Source organism: Echinops telfairi, unplaced genomic scaffold, assembly GCF_000313985.2.
Source record: "Echinops telfairi isolate 266 unplaced genomic scaffold, ASM31398v2 ScPeMD7_7424;HRSCAF=8462, whole genome shotgun sequence".
NCBI lineage: Eukaryota > Metazoa > Chordata > Mammalia > Afrosoricida > Tenrecidae > Echinops > Echinops telfairi.
In genome coordinates this window covers 89,943,395-89,961,117 of record NW_022111324.1, presented here as the reverse complement: position 1 = coordinate 89,961,117, position 17,723 = coordinate 89,943,395, and the positions used below count along the sequence as shown (strand labels likewise).

At 38.9% G+C, this 17,723-nt stretch overlaps 1 protein-coding gene across 6 annotated transcripts in view; it reads left to right on the top strand.

Moving 5' to 3' along the window:
- SIPA1L2 (signal induced proliferation associated 1 like 2) overlaps positions 1 to 17,723 on the top strand; it is a 214,692-nt gene that overhangs the window by 68,091 nt on the left and 128,878 nt on the right. For all 6 annotated transcript variants that reach the window (XM_045297903.1, XM_004712174.2, XM_045297905.1 and 3 more), the window contains exon 2: positions 9,945 to 11,908. In XM_045297903.1, the coding sequence (XP_045153838.1) occupies positions 10,435 to 11,908 (1,474 nt within the window). In that variant the 5' untranslated portion in view covers positions 9,945 to 10,434. The remainder of the gene's footprint in view (positions 1 to 9,944; positions 11,909 to 17,723) is intronic.

Below are 17,723 nucleotides of genomic sequence, written 5' to 3'. Positions count from 1 at the left end.
GCTGCGTAGTGGCACCCGCCGCTGCAGTCCAGAGTTACGGTAGTTTCGGGGGGCTGACTTATATTTCAGCGAGAGGCAAAACTGTAAGTAGGTCTTTTGGGGGGGGTGTCTTACTTTCGGGTAAGCAGATTAGGCCTTTGTGTGTATTGACAGTTTTCTCTTCAGTGTGGTGAATTGAAGGGAAACCATCTTCAAGTGTGATGGCACCGTGGGTTACTTACTAGCTGCTGTGCCAGAGCAGACACATCGGTACCACAGCTTTGGGACTGCTGAGTTCAGTTTTCAATTGTATTGGTAGAGTTTGCTTTCTCGAGCATGCCTGATACAAATCACCTGCCTTGTGAGTTTTCCCTGTAGATTTCAATGGGAAATAATACTGAGAAAGGAGCTAGAGGACTGCTTGTCTTTGGAGTAAACAGCAGGGAAGATTCCTTGCAGCATAGTATCTCGTTAAGGCTTCATCCAGCCAAGTTTTTAGTATAAAATGACCTGCTTCTTTTTCTTTCATTACTCCTCTTTTTTTTTTGGGGGGGGGGCCCACCTAGTGTCATAAAACCTACAGTAGAACAGATTATTTTCTATATTTTAAAATGGAATTACAAATGTGTAATCTAAATCTCTTGCCATTAAATAGAAATTATTTTCTTTCTTTAGACATGTTTTCCTCTAACACAAATGCCACAGTTTAAATTATTAATAGGAAAGTCTGATTTCCTACTGTGGCATCTGTAATTCTGGGGCCACGTTGCTAGAAAATGTAGTAACTAATAACCTCCCGAGGGATGGAGGTGAAGGATGATCTCTTTTTATCTTTTTCTGACTTAAAAGATTTAATAGGGCCAGTCAATATCCAAAGCTGCTCTTCTGTCTTCTTAAAAAAAATTCCATGATCAAAATGTTCCATTGAAGAAAACGGCCCTTTGTTTATCCTACTTCTGAAATGCCAATAGATGAATGCATGGATATAAGAAAGCTGTTGACGCACTGATGATGTACAGTATAGCTAAAAAAAATATGTTGTTAAAAGGCAATAAGATATCAGAAATACATTTAAACAATGTTATATTTGGGAGGGAGTGTCTGCCTGGAGGTTTTTCTTCAGGTTTCCCCTCACCATTGGAAAACTCCTATTTGTCTCCTACGGAGAGCAAGGTCAAACATTGTAAGTCATTCATTGCCGTGCGCTCTATTTTTGGTACATAAGGAACTTCAGCAATTATCACACTGCATTTGTTAGTAAGACTGTTTCTTCTACTGGGCTCCTCTAAGACAGTCACGTGACTGGCTCCCCGCATTTGCTCAATCTCAAACCAAGTAGCTTATCAATATATATTTATTCATATATATATCAATATTTTTAGAAATTTTTATATAGGAAACATTTTATATATTTTACACATAAAGCTCATTCAAATTTTAGAATAGTCTTTTGAAATGGATACAGTTATTCTCATTTTACAGACAGGGAATCCAAGGATAAAAAAGGATAACATTACTGAATGGAACCTGGATACTTGCTGAATGTTCTTATAAAAGTCACCCCCATGCCTCGTTGGTGCATATAACTGAGAGGAGAATAACCAGTAAAAACAGTTGCCGTCAAGTTGATTCCAATTCACGAAGACCCTGTGTGTGTCAATGCACAACGCTGCGCCATAAGGTTTTCCATAGCTGATGTTTAAAGAAGTAGCTCATCAGGCCTTTCTTCGAAGGTGCTTCTAGGTAGACGTGAATTTCCAGTCTTTTAGCTAGTAGCCAGGCGCATTAACTGAAATCTAGGAACTTATAAGTAAGTATTGTTGGTGTAAGCAACATTTTAGTAGACTTTTGGTACTTGGCAGTCTTATGCATGGCTGAACATAATAAAACACTGTCCTGTCCACCCCCAGGACTGGTTGTGTTTCTGACCATGACAATCCATCGGTTTTTCTTCAGCAGATTTTCACAAGTAGATCTCCCTGGCTTTTTCCCTATTGTATTATTCAGGAAGTCCCACTGGGTAGCATCAGAGCACACATAGCCTCTACAGACTAATGGTGGTGACTAGGCATGCGATAGAGTGGCTGGGAAGTGAACTTAGGTGTCCTAAGTAGATGGAAATAATTCTCTCTCTAAACCGCCATTGTCTCCATCTGACAAGTAAATAGGTTGATATAAAATAGTGTGGTGTAGTGAATGTTAAAAAAATTCAGGTGCAGAATGTTGTGGGAGCCAAATTAAAATTACTTAGCGCTACTGTTAATATTTGTTGATTCTATAAAATGTGGTATTTGAGCTGACGTCATATGGATAATATGAAAGCTTCATTAAAAGTGTTCGGGAAGGAGTCAGAGACCCTTGGATAAGAAAATGGATATCTGCATGTATGGACATAATGTATGGAGTTCTCCCATCTGGATACCACATCGTGAATGACCTGTTCTGCCTCAAAGCAGCAAAACATCTCTCTGAGGGAAGTAGGGGAGATAGGGAAGGTTTTTAAACAGGAGTGAGTAACATAAAGAGATTGGCCTTTTGGCTCTGGTATAATTAAAAGAGAACGTTGCCTAGGATGAACCTTGGTAACACTGGCATTTAAAGGAGTCACGCAGGTGAAGAGGAGTCTGGAAGGAGACCAACAAGAATGAATGAAGAATCATTGTGAAGAATGAATGAAGAATCATTGTGTTTTCTGCTTGCAATAAAATAGCAATGGCCAAGCCACAATGTGTTGTGTGTAGCACATTGGTCTGTAACCATTTCAGTTTAGATGGATAGAGGTAAAGTGACAGGCATGCATTTAGAGGCTGGGGTGTGTGTGTGTGTGTGTGTGTGTGTAAGCGTTGAATATTTCAGGAGGATTACAGCGCTTTCAGTTTTAGAATTCAAGAACCCTGCCTAACAAGCCTGTGGTATTTTGACCCTCTTCTTCAGTATAAGTGGAAATCTGTAAGAATCTAGTCATAATACAGTGTTCTAATGGATGCCTGATCCTTCACACCTTCTTTACTCTGATTAAAAAACAAAATCCATAGCCACCCCAAAGGTAGTATCATTTGATAAATTCCTTCAAATAGTAATGTTGTGATAATTTAAAAATCAATTAGTCTAACACCAACCTAAACCCCTTTAAATAAGAAAACGCTCTCCTTTTCAAATGATAGGTTACCCTTGTCCATAAAATCCTAAAGAGGAAAATTCTGGTCTCTTTTTAGAGTCTCATGCTTAAAATCATTTGTTTGGGCCACAACCCAATATTGAAATCAAGATAAATGTTTAAGAACTGATTTTCGTTTTCAGATCGGTCAAGAACCTCCTAATCAGAAATAATATTATTAAAGTTCTATATCTGTGTAAAATATTATTGTTTAATAATATCCTCGTAATCAAGTTATCCACTACTCTTTCTTTTAGTAATCTGCTGTGACATAGATTTGAGCTAAGGGGTCAAGAGCTAGTAGCTCTTGAGATAAAAACAGGCTGACTGTTGTCCTTGGACTTAGTGAATCTGTGGTGAATGCCTTTCAGGTGATCAGAACGCAAGCAGGACAAATGCATCAGCTCTTTCGTCGGTTTTTTTCCAGCCACAAAGAGAGGGTAAAAGTGTGGGGATGATTTTTTTCCTCTTTTTATTCCTCATCCAATTATGCATGTTAATGTTGGAGCTGATAGAATATTGATATGAAAAATAAGCATTTTACTTTTACTATAAATCTGCCATATAATTTTAACCATTTTTTTCTTGAATGGGGCTCATTATTTGTTCATTTTGTGGGTTTTCAATCCATTTGCTACAGCTGCAGTCCCGATATAAGTGGCTCAATTATAACTACAATATTAATCTTAAAGACTCACTGATATCTCATGGAAAACTTTGAAAAACATTCTATTTAAAGACAATTATGCTTAAATATCACATTTTCTCCATTTCTGCACTTTCCTTTAAAACTTATTATCAAGCCCCATTAGCATGAGAACAGATAATTCTTTCAAGCTGCAAAATTCTTTAATTTCTCTTTGAATCATTGGTTATCACATCCCTAGCTCTTCCTCACATGAGGTCAACCCCCTATTTGTAAGATCACAAAACCTTCCATGTAGTTTTAATGTGCCCACAGAGTGGTGGTGATACATTTTGATTTTTATAGGCAATGAAAGCCAAACTATATGATGAAGTGTAAGAATAATTGTGGGTAGGGCATTGCCCTTGACATTAAAACAAACTTAATGAAGGAAAATTGTGTTTTCAAACAACCCAGTGATCCATTTTAATTAATGATCATTTTCCTCGCCTCCTCAAATGGTCAAAATCTATGTTTGGGGAATGTCTGGGAAGGGAGAATGCTCATGTTGCTGTTAAGGTCACATTTTATTTGCTGTTGTACTTTATTTTGAATCATACCAAAATAGAAGTGTGAGCTCACTTAACTGTTAGGAGAGTAGTAAATATAAGATATTCTTAGTTGGAATTTAGGGCGGGGCAAAGTGGTAAAAGCCAGACCTACCCTGTGGGCATACAATGAGGATCCATTCTATCCAGTGACTCCGTGGGAACTCCACATTTGCCAATTTAAAACCAGTTTTTCACTCCGCGCTAACTAATTGAAAATCAACGTCTTGGAATGGTGAAGTACCATACAATACAGGAGCAGTCACCGTGGCTGGTTAGGACGAAGATCTGGGAGGCCCATTAGTTCTTAAGTCCATCACCCACAATGACATGGAGCTAAGGCGTCCTTTTGACCAGAGCTTTATGGTTTCCATTGCCACCCTGTTTTGGAATGATATCATTCAAGGGTGTACATTCAGACCCTCAGGTAGCATATTACCTAAAGAAATATGGAGTTTTACAAATAATCAGCTGCATGGCCTGCTCTGAAGGTGACAGAGACTGGCCAGATTAAACATTAGGCCTTTTAAATTTTTTATTACTTTATCATGTTCGGAGTGGGTTTCTAGAACAATATCTGAAACCACTGAATTAATTAGAAAATGAAGCATGACATTCTTGCACTTCCGTGCATGCCTGTGTCAATACCTCACTTGGCAGTATGGCCGTGGAAGTGGGAGGTTTCTCTTCAGACTGGACTACTGTTGAATTGTATGCCCAAGACAACCTTTTACATACTTCCTCTTATTATAAGGGTTTGAGTATGTCTTGGGGAAAGTACTGTCCTGAAAAGTGTTAACAACTTTCCCTGTTTTTCTGACTTTATATAATAAACATGTTTAAGCAAAGTTATATTAAATTAAACCTTTATGAGTTGTATATGCCCTGTAACTATGGCAGTTTGCTATTCAAATACTTTATATTATAAACAGTTACTTCCTAATTGGTGAGCACAATAGACTTGGGCCATGACCTCCCAGAGAGTTTTTCACTGAGAAAATCTATCAAGATCCCCAGATCCATTACAAATCACAGATCTCTTTAAGTGAAATGAAACAAGAAAAGTTTAAGGTGTGGTAAATGAATGTTTGGATGTGTGAGACCATGTTCCTATGTTTGAGCCCGTGTGGCGGCTACTATGTCAATCCCTCTCACCAAGGTCTGACATCTGTTTGGCTGTTCCGATTCTTTGCCAAGCATGATGTCTTTTTCCAGGAACTGGTCACTCCCGATAACATGTCCTAGTGCCCCAAAGGAAGTGTCACCATCCTTGCTTGTAAAGAGCTTTCTGGCTGTACTTCCTCCAACAGAGATTTATTTGTTCTTTTGACAGTTCATGGTATTTTCAATATTCTTTGCCAGCACCGTACTCTTTCTTGCAGTTTGCAATATTCACATGGATACGAGGTCCATTTAGGTCAGGTGTACCATAGTCCTCTAACCTCTTTGCTTTTCAATACTGTCAATAGGTTTTATGCAGCAGACAGACTCACTGCATTATACCATTTCAGCGCTGATTGCTCTTTCATGAGCGTTGCGTGCACTGGCTGACATATTGTTTTACTCCTTCAAATTTAGACTTGTTTCTGGGTATGTTTCACCTGCAATTAAAAAAATGGCTCCCATTTTTCAAGAACAGAACATATGTCATATGCCACTCTTCTCTGTATTTTAGTGTAGTGTTAGCTAGCCTGTGGCAGAGGAAATGCACCCGAACATTTTTTGTTGAATTAGATATGTATGTCAAGTCAATACATCACATGGTATATTTTATTTAAAAATTTTTTTAATATGTAAACACTTTTATTGGGACATACTCCAAATATTATATAATTCAGTAGCACAATCATAACAAGAAGAGTTGTACAATCATTTTTAGAATAGTTTCTTCTTTCTTTGCCCTCATTATTAGCTTCTCATATACCCCTAGCCCCCCATGCTGTACCCCCAAGGACCGACTAATCCAGTTACTCTCCCTACAGATTCACCCATCTTAAATTTCATATACCAAAAAACACACAGAAACAAAAAACTAAAGGTCGAAAAGCTAACAACCATAACAAAATAGAGAAAAACTCCAGTTGAAAAGAAAACAGAAAATATTAGAAACTAAAACAACTTTAAATCAAAAGGGAGATCAAATGATAAGTATTCGATCTTAACCTAACTTAATCCACCATATTCACTTTACAACGCATGCCTTATGATAGCCAGTCTATTCACATCCACAGTCTATGTTCAGAGGGAATTCACTGAAGGCTTAATCCACATGTATTTTCCCGTCACTTTTGCTCCCCACCCCACTTTTAATGGATTGAACTTTTAGGGCTCAAAGGGCAGATCAAATCAGATGTTACATTTTAGCCTGGTTGAGCCCTGCTGGTGTAGTGGTTACAGATTGGGCTGCAATCTACAAGGTGGTTGGTTCAAAACCACCAGCAGCTCTGAGGGAGAAAGACTGGGCTTTCTACTCCCATAGACAGCTGCAGTCTCGGAAACCCACAGGGGGTTACTGTGAAACAGCATGGTTTTGACGGCAGTGAGTTTGGTTTTAGTTTAGTTTACTTTTTTTTATATATATAATTGTTACCACAATCAGTTTCCAAACATTCTTTTCCTTCCCTCTCCACCCTACCACTACAACACCCCCATCCCCACACACACACACCTCCCACACTCCCATAGCATTGGTTTTGGAAGTGGTTGAATGTATAAGTTTTTGGCTTGTTCTTAAACTATCTTTTGAAATTTCCTGTTCAGGGCTTTGCCTTCAGAATTTCATTTCTTCCATTTGTCTTTGCTACTCAGAGTCTCTTCTGTCACCCACACTGATCTTTTCTTTCTTTCTTGTCTTTTTAATGACCTTTTGCTTACCTTGAATATGATATTCTTGATGTCATCCCATAGTTCATCATGTCTTTTGTCATTAATGTTCAATGCATCAAATCAGTTCTTGAAATGTTCTGGAAATTCAGGTATGAGAGATGTAAGGTAATATTTTGGCTCTCATGGACTTGATTTAATTTTCTTCAGCTTTAGCCTGAACTTACATATGAGCAATTGATGTTTTGTTTCTGGCTTGAGCTGCTGATAATGAGCTTCACCACCCTTTCTCTAATTTTATTTCTTGTATTCCATCTGGAGAAGCTCATGCATATAGTCATCATTTGCGTGGTTGAAAAAGGTATTTGAGATGAAAAAATTGTTTGCCTTGCAGAATTATATCATCTGATTAACAACTTCATTTATGTCACTAGGCCATATATTTCAATACTAGCCCTTTCTCTTTGTTTCCAACTTTTATACTCCACAATCCAATAATTATGCACACCTTAATCAAGGTTTGATTTGATTTGATAATATCAGACTAGAGACATTGGTAAAAATCTAGCTTTAGTTGTTGGTACATACATTTGAATAATAGTCAATTATATTGACTGATTTTCTTTTTATGCAGCTACATACATGTCTCAGTACTTTCAGATAGATATTGAAATGTCCATTTGGATGAGGAATGAGACTCCATTCCTCTTGATTCTGACATATAGGCATAATAAATCACAAGGTTTTCTGATTCAATTGGCAAATTCCTGTCTATTTCCCCTTACTAATGACTAGTATATTAATTTTTATGCATTTATCTTTTGATGATTTTCAACTCTCCTAGATTCGTACTTCATAAATTCCAAGTTCCAATCCTTAATAGATGCTTGCATCTATTTCTTCTCAGTTTGAGTCATGCCCATCAGCAAATGCCAGGTCCTGTAGGCTTTACTCCACTCACGTCATTATGGTTGCTTTTACTTTGAGAAGTCAGCCCTTCCTCAGTCAGATTTTGAGCACCTTTTGACCTGAGAGGATCGTCATCTGGCACTACATCTGACAATGTTCTGATCATATTGTTGAGGTTTTAGTGTCTGACACTGTGTTGATGCTATACAGGTTTTCAGTGGCTAACTCCTCAGAGAGGGATAGGCTAATACTTCTTCACAGTCTGCTCTTAGCCTGAAAGCTCTGCAGAAACCTCTTCACTCTGGGTGACCCAGTTGGTCTTAAGAAATATCATTAACATAACTTCCAGGATCACAGCAACACAGAAGCTACCACAGTATGACATAGTAACATTATAGTCTCTCACCTAGCATTTGACTAAGTCTTTAATCAAGAGGCTGTTTTATACTTTTGTTATCAATTTTTCAGTTTCCAGGAAAGGATTTGATAATAGCCTGAATAGTATACAAATGAATTATAGAATCATCCATGACTCTTTTAAACACAATAGTTCTAAGTGAAATAGGTGACATGCAGTAAGTGATCTTCTCTCTCTAAGAACAGTAGGGTAGATTTCTGTGTTCTGGCATGACTATTCACTCTATCCCCCCTTTTTTACCAGCATCCAAAACACCATTGTATTTTTTTCTATTACAAAGTGTCCTTGGAGATAGACAGCTGTTATCAACCTAGGCTATTTTTTCTTCTTTTCAAAATGGGGTGGGGTGGATGGAAGTCGCCATTATAAGAGAAGTATCTGGCATTGAGAGTAATTTCTCAAAGCCAGTCAGAGTCCAGGGGAAAGAGTTTAGTTGTTTTGAATGTTAACATTTTCTTAGGCTTTGGTAAGGATCTCTAATACCTTTATTACTATCATTATTTTCAAAGAAAGTAGGATAGGTCTTTTATTTTCATGCCAAATGGTAAGATACTCAGACCGCCATGACTTGGGAATATAATTTTATGTACTTAAATTAAGGAGAACAATTTATTGGGTCAAAGTTCTCCCAACATATAGAAAGGTAAATTGAAGTGTTGTATACCTTTGCATACTGTTTTACTGTATACATCTGACAAATTTCTAGTGGCATAATGAACTAAAAAGTTATATTCCTTCAAATATCACATTCTTAAAGACCCCTTACCACTTTAAACACCTGTTTGATTGCTGGTGAGCATTTTGAAAACCCATGCTTGGTATTGATCCTTGTAATTTGCTGTTGACTGTTTTCGAGTTTAACTATTTTGAAAGAAAGTTTACTAAAAATACTCAAGCATATTATAAGGCTGTGTACTATTCTGATAAGTAAGGCTGCTTTAGTACCTAATGCAATCCAGGCTACATTAATATTGTTACACAGCTGAAAGTCATTAATTCTGAGTTACAAAACTTCAGAATGAGCTAGTGGAGTAGATTAATTGGTAAATTAGGACTTCGTGTATAATGAAAAGTGCTCTGATGGATGTAGAAGTGGGTCCTATGGGAGAATAGTGGAAGCACCCTATCCTCAGATGTGGGGTGAGGATAAAAATGTTGTTCTGGGAACATGTCTTAAAGAGGGTCATGTTTCATTCTGTGCTGTCTTCTAGCCAGCAGGTAGAAAAGTAAAGCAAAGGTTCTTCAGAAAAACTACCCCCAAAAATGCTTACAGATGTGAGACATCATGAAAATTTGGGGGAAAATGGGAGTGAAAAGGAGAAAAGACTTACAAAAAAGAAAGAAAGGAGAAAAGAAACTATACTGTAGAATATGTAAAATTTGAACTATATTAATTGCTAATGACTATTTTCTTTTTTAATTCAGATGAAGAAAATATTCATGACCAGATGACTTACAGAATGCTTTTGAAAAGAATGGAAGAATACTAAATCATTGCCATAACTGAGGAGCAAGTTGTTTTTTGGAGAAATCCTGTTCTTGGGATATTTCTTGCTTCTAATTGAAAAGATTAAAGAATACAACTTTACACCAAAGGCAAATCTGTTACCATCAAGTTGATTCTGACTTACATTGACCCCTAGAGGACTCTGCAGTAGAACGGCCCCATATGGTTTCTAAGGCTGTAATCTTTAAGGAAGGTGACTGCCACATGCTTCTACTGTGGAGATATCTGGTGGGTTTGAACTCCTAAACTTTTGGTTAGCAGCCTATTACTTAACCACCGTGTGACCAGGGATCCTTACAACTACCAAAGTCTTCAGTATATCTGCATTTATGACCACATTGTAAATAACAATGAGCATAGCATTACACTGGTCTTCCTAGTGAGATTTGGAATCTTGCATCGGTGAACATGAGTGATCCAAGACTGTCACAAGAAGAGAAGCACAAGCTAAGACCCTCTTCAAAGTTTAAGGATCCTCCCAGAATCATGCAGACAGATGATTATTTTGCTCGGAAATTTAAAGCCATTAATGGCAACATGGGACCTCCTACTTCTTTAAATGCTTCAAATTCCAGTGACAGTGGTGGTCCACCGAATGGTACCCCAGTCGTACCCAAAATGGGTGTGAGGGCAAGAGTATCTGAATGGCCTCCTAAAAAGGATGGCTCCAAGGAGGTATCCTCCAAGGGACTGTGGGAGAGCCATTCCCAAACCAGTTATGAAAGTGTCACCTCCATCATGCACAATGGACAAAATGACCAGAGTGACGGTCAACAAGAGGATCAGCTTGATCTAGAATTTGTGGAGGCAAAGTATACAATTGGAGACATCTTTGTGCATTCTCCTCAAAGAGGACTTCACCCCATACGACAGAGAAGCAATAGTGATGTAACCATCAGTGACATCGATGCTGAAGACGTCTTAGACCAACATGCAGTGAACCCCAACACGGGGGCAGCTCTCCACCGAGAATATGGAAGCACATCTTCAATTGACAGACAGGGTTTAACTGGTGAGAACTTTTTTGCTATGCTCAGAGGATACCGAGTTGAAAATTATGACCACAAAGCAATGATCCCTTTTGGGTTCCCCGAGTTCTTCTCTTGTGATCCTGCGATCTCTCCTAGCCTTCATGCAGCAGCACAGATTTCTAGAGGAGAGTTTGTGCGTGTCTCAGGGTTAGACTACATGGACAGTGCTGCCCTACTGGGGAGAGACCGGGACAAACCTTTCAAACGGAGGTTAAAGTCAGAGTCAGTGGAAACATCCCTTTTTCGAAAGTTGCGAACTGTGAAAAGTGAACATGAAACTTTCAGATTCACATCTGATCTGGAGGACAGTCGTCTTGAAAGGGGCGTGCAGCCTTGGCATTGTCAAAGATGTTTTGCACATTATGATGTCCAGAGCATTTTGTTTAATATTAACGAAGCCATGGCAATAAGGGATAATGTGGGGAAAAGGAAAAACATAACCACTGGGGCTTCTGCAGCATCCCAGACTCAGATGCCAGTGGGCCAGACGGGCACCTGTGAGTCCCCTTTAGGGAGCAAAGAGGACCTTAACTCGAAAGAAAACCTGGATGCCGATGAGGGTGATGGGAAAAGTAATGATCTTGTCCTGAGTTGTCCTTACTTTAGAAATGAGATAGGAGGGGAAGGTGACAGAAGAATTGCTCTTTCCAGAGCCAACTCAACATCCTTCAGTTCTGGGGAAAGCTGCTCGTTTGAATCATCTCTCAGCTCTCACTGCACAAATGCAGGTGTCTCAGTTTTGGAGGTGCCCAGAGAGAACCAGCCGATTCACAGGGAGAAAGTGAAGCGCTACATCATAGAACACATTGACCTTGGGGCCTACTATTACCGAAAGTTCTTCTATGGAAAAGGTAAGAAGGAGCTGAGAAGGCTCATATGTGTGTTGCCGGGATAATTTGAAAGCGTTGACGTTTCCTTTACTGTCAGGGCTAATCGAAATACCTTGCTTTGTGCAGACCCACCTTCGCTAGCGACACCTCTACAATAGGCCGTCCCTTCCTGGTCACTTAAGCTGGTTCTCATAGACGCTTCAAAGCTCCCAGATCAGCACCTCTTTCCAAAAACATACTGACTCCTGTCCCATTGATTCTCAAAGTGGCCCTGTGTAGTTTTTCTGGGAATAGATAACCTCCACTTTCTCCCAAAGAACAACTGCCATCTTATAGTTAGCAGGCCAGTGCTTACCCACAGTGCCACTAGGAATTATTAATCCTCTTGCACTCACTACCGTTGAGTTGATTCTGACTCAGAGCGACCCTGTAGGACAGGATAAAATGATTCCTGGGAGTTTCCGAGACTGTAAACCACTCGTTACAGGAGCAGAAAACATGGTTGTTGTTTTTTTGCCGAGTGGCTGGTAGGTTCAAACTGCTGACCTTGCAGTTAGCAGCCCAGTGCATAACTACTACACCACCAGGGCTCCTCATCCTCTGTAGATTTCCTCAATTTCCCTTTGCTCATTTGCAGTCCTCAACATAGAGATGCTTCTTTTTCCCCTTGATCTGCCAGCTCATGGGAATTATCACTGTTAAAGGAATAGCTAGTGGTTTTGAACTGCCAGCTTTGTGCTTAGCAGCCAAATGTGTAACCTGCATGCCACCAGCGCTCCTAGCCTTTATATTTAAGAAACTTGCTGAATTATCTACTAGGGAGATATATCTACTATGCTGCTTGTAGAGTCACACATTGGTCAGTGATTCGTGCTGAACAAATAAAAGCCCAGATCACTGACTGTCTTGTTGAGTTTCTTTGCCCCTCTGTATGTTACAACATACTCTCCAGGGCCAGATTTCTCAATTTCCAGCTTTCCTGGTACATGCTTTGACTCCCAAAGCACTTAAGGAGGCTGGCTTTACCTGCTTCAGCCCAGTTACACTTGTGGGGTCTGCTCACTCTGCACTAGCATATGTAGTGTTGATTTCTATCTTAGGAATGTTTACATATAATCTTTAACACTACTTGTTGTGTGGCAGAGGGCAGGGCTGAGGAACAGATAACTTAGACACAGGTTATTCATTCTATCTAAGGTCCTTTTAACATTATCACCAATGTGGAACTTAAAAAAAAAAAGTTCCCATGGAGAGAAAATTTGACTCATTAATGCCCGCATGGCTTGTAAACATTTGTTTTCTAGAGAAATTATTGTTAAATTAATAATTTGTTCATTTAGCAACAGTTCTTGGTCCACCTGTTGTCTCCCTTGCTCGATAACTCACTTTTCCTCGGTGTTTCTGGTTGGCATAATTTCTTTAGTCCTACTGTCATCTCATTCAGTAAACTCAAAAGACCTTCGGCATTCCTTTTTGTCTGTGCTGTGAAAATAATGACCACTCGATTGTTCACCCACTGACAACACAAAGTACTGCTAATGGGTAGGCTCTAAGTGGAACATAATTACTTCTGGAAAACATGGGGAACATGGGGAAATAGACTTTCTAAATAAGAATGTTTTTGGTTGATGATGCCATGGCAGCCAAAGCTTGCAATAAAATGAAGTGTCAAAATACTGTGCTTTAAAGTTTTAAAGCAATGAGTCATTCTGACTTGTGAAATTTGTAAATAGTTTGTGATTCACTCTTTAAAATATTAGAACTTAAGAAATATGCACGCATATTTTTGCAAATAGTGCCTACATCTCATTAACACTAAGTTTATTGCATTCCTTAAGTGTGTGACTACCCTTTTTTGCCTTCTTACCCTATGTGGAGGAGAACGTTGACGTGCTGTAGGTCTAGAGTCCTCACCATTTGGCTTATTTAGCGCCCTCAGGGTCTGTTCAAATAGAGATTTTAGGTGCTTCCATCCTCTTACTTGCCTTTAACTGCTTTTTGTGGCGTTCTTCCTGAACTGCCCGTCTTGCTAATCCTGTTAGGTTTCCTTTACTTTTTCAATAATCCTATGTTATGTCTCCTTTACTTTCTTAAATATGCTACTTATGATTCTCTAGGACTTTTGAAATGACATCATCAAACTTGTCATCTATGTGTGAAATGAAAGTTAAATAAGTGCCCCACAAAAGGAATTTGAAAAAAAAAAACTAATAAAAGAAGAATTTAAGGGTGGACGATCTACATGAATTTTGGTGCACGCGCAGAGACATGCCCTTTGGTTGTACAAGGGTGTTGCGCATGTGTTTTGGTTCCAGGCTTGCGGTCGATCTGGGAAGGAGTCAATAGCTAACCTCAACGACTCAGGAGGTAGGAAAAGCCTAAATTCCACATTCAGACTTCGGGCCTTGGGTCAGCCCTTTGCTTCTACAAAGTCTCTGTTTATTTATTGGCAAAATGAGTGAGTGGGCGGCATCTCGAGGTCATTTTTGTCCTTCGTGTGCATGAGTCTGAGGAAGGTTTTGTTGTGCTAGCTAATGCACTCGGAGCACGGAGAGATGTGGCAACCAGGAGAGGGAGAAACGAACGGACTCTTTTTCCAGTACAGCAGTGACTGGGCCCTTGGCTTCTCCTATATTTAGCTCTTCCCCTGCGGCCTGGTGTGACTTTAAATGAAATTGGCTTACAATAGCATCTGCTGGTTGCTTTGTAGGGACCAGCAGAGAGTGCAGCCCGTCTTCTGGGGGGATCAATAGGGTGGGGCGGCAGGAGACCACCACACTGCGCGGAGACTCACCCTTTTGACTTAAGCCCGCAGACACAGCTGTGCTGCTCTTTTATTGCAGATACATCACAAGTGGCAGGAACATACACTATTTTTTAATTGTGCAGACTGGCACACGTGATTTTGTTGGCATATCAGAATAGCAGAAATATTTGTTTTAGAATTTTTAAGAAGTGTATAAATAATATATGATTATAATAGTTGGCATTTTTTCCTCTTTTTTTTCCTTTTTGTCTTTCCTCTTTCAGGATTTTTCTCTTTGGAAACGCATTCTCAAGGATCTCCTGATAACTTCTGAAGTGCCTTTTTTTTTTTTTCAATGTTCTTTAGTTCTGTGTGACACAATTTTCAAAAGAAGTGAATGTCTCCCATCACAGGGAAATGTTTAAAGTAAAGAACTTCAATGACTTGGTTTATGGTTTCCTAGCTACTTATTGCCAAATGCCTGCTTGGTATGCCAAGGCGTATTACTATGACGCATAGACCCTGAAAGGCTTTGCAATGACTTTGTAAAAGGATTTATGAAGGGGAGCCGCTTGCCACAGTTAAATATTTAGCAATACTGCTTGTCCAGGCAAATCCATCTAGCCTTCAGTGAAGCAGCCGGGGAGAGTAGCAAGCACACCAAATGTTCCAATCTGCTGGTGGTGATCACGAAGTGAAAATTGGAAGTTCTTGCAAAGCTATTGCGTTTGGGATGAACCTCATAGTAAAATTGCTGTTCCCTCCTTTCTGGCTTTTCTATTTGTGAGACAGATGTGATGAAAGGACATTAAGTATGCATTCTAATTGTCTGTTTCCACGATGAGCCAGCCATGTGGCGCCCGTATGCTTGTTTAGATGCCCTTTGGTTTTCACTGTACCACAGCAGTAGGCTCTGCCTTCTTCGAATCCCACGTAGCCCTTGAAGATGCAGCCTAAGTCCTATATATGCAGAGCCTGCAATGAGGGGGAGCGAAGCAATACATAGGGTCTTCTTTGGGGGTTCTACAGCGCATGTCACACAGGCAGGACAGTGCAGGGAGGCTAAGTAAATATGTTTTGGATGGAGGTAAAACCAAAGTGAAGAGAAAAATTGAGCCTCCTTGGTAACTACTCACTGAGTGGCTTGAAACTAACTACACCATTTTCCAAGCCATCGTAGCATTTATTGTTTTACTATATCATCCTTCAGACACCACATGTGCTTCACTTAGCATGGAGGGGGAAACTGAGAAAGATTGAATGCAGAAATATTTGTTTTAGAATTTTTAAGAAGTGTATAAATAATATATGATGATAATAGGAAAGAAATCAAGAACAAAAGGGGAAACACAATATAATCACCCCACATTCACCAGATATAATTACTATTAATTATTTCATTTTTCAATGTTCAGCTATCAGAAAGAATAATGCCTGGAGTCTTAATGGCTTGTCTTAAAGCAGGCAGTCATGTAAGTGAGGTGTCAGCCAAGTCCACATGGAAGAATAACACCAGCCCATGGATTTACAATTTATGGACTGTAAATAAAATCCAAGCTCAGATGAGGGAATTGCATTAGAACTTAAATTCAACGCACCTAGTTTACAGAAGGCGATCAGTCTTAGTGAAAGCCTCGGTCTTTGGCCAGAGTTTCCACAAGGTTTAAACTTCCCTTGAGTTCCCTGGGATCATTGATCAGGGATGTGAATAGTCTTCCCTTCAGAGATAGTGCGTTGTAAAGTGGCTATAGTTAGGTTCATATTTTTCATAGCATCACTTATTTTTCCTTTGCACCCAGTTTTATATTTTTCTAGATTCTATTATCTATTTTCTCTTTTATTGAGATTTTTCTGTCATTACTTTTATTGTCTTTGTTGGAGCTTTTGTACATGATTTTCTTTACATGAAATCCAGGATAGGTAAATCTATAGAGATAGTACCTAGATTAATAGTTTCTTTGGGTTTTGGCAAGGTAGGTTCAGGAGAATGAGGAGCTAATAAGGGATACAAGAATGAAGAAAATGCTCTGAAATTAATTGTAGGGAAGATTGCACAATTCTTGTGACTATACTTAAAACATTTTAATTGTATTATATGTGAATTATATCCCAATTAAACAAGTTAAACTTGTTTAGATAAAAATATTTAAAAGATCATTTCACCCTTTTCTATGTATGCTTATCTGATACAACTTATATTTAAGTAAATGGCACTGACCCTTGCTTTTGCTAGGCAACTTGGTTTTGAAACTTACTCTTCTGTCTCCTTATATATAAAGCTACATGAGCATTGTAATCACTATTATTAATTTCCATTATCCACCATAGCACACTGGGGATGCCAGGTATTTGCCAACCATGTTCTAAGCAAATGAGTTAATGACTAGGAGGCTAAGTCAAAAAGTGTCACTATAAAAATACAAATGTGCTTTACACAGTTGATGTGTGTATGGATTGTGATAAGAGTTGTATGAGCCCCTAATAAAATGATTTAAAAAAGAAAGAAAATGACCAGAATGGTCACGAAAAACAAAGAGAAAAAATATATAAAAATAATAGAAATTTTATTAAATAAAAATGTGAGGCTGTTATTTCTTAATATGCCCTCCATCTACCACTATACACGTTTGAAGGTGGTTTTTCCATATATATATATAAAACCCTTACCAAATAATTCTTCACTCTTCCATTGAAACCATTTCAAAATGCCAGCATTGGCATCCTTGAGGGTCTCAAATAATGATTCTTCTTAATTTTCTTTGGAAGTCTAAAGGTACAAGATAAGATTTCCCAACAAAATTTCCATAGGACAGCCATTCCTACCCTTGAAGAATGAACAGGTGCATTGTCATGATGGGGGGGGGGAATGAAGTGTTCCTTGGTACAACTTAAGCTCCTATGATCATCTAGTGACCTTGGACTTAAGCTCCTATGATCATCTAGTGACCTTGGACTTAAGTTCCTATGATCATCTAGTGTCCTTGGACTTAAGTTCCTATGATCATCTAGTGACCTTGGACTTAAGTTCTTATGGTCATCTAGTGTCCTTGGACTTAAGCTCCTATGATTATCTAGTGTCCTTGGACTTAA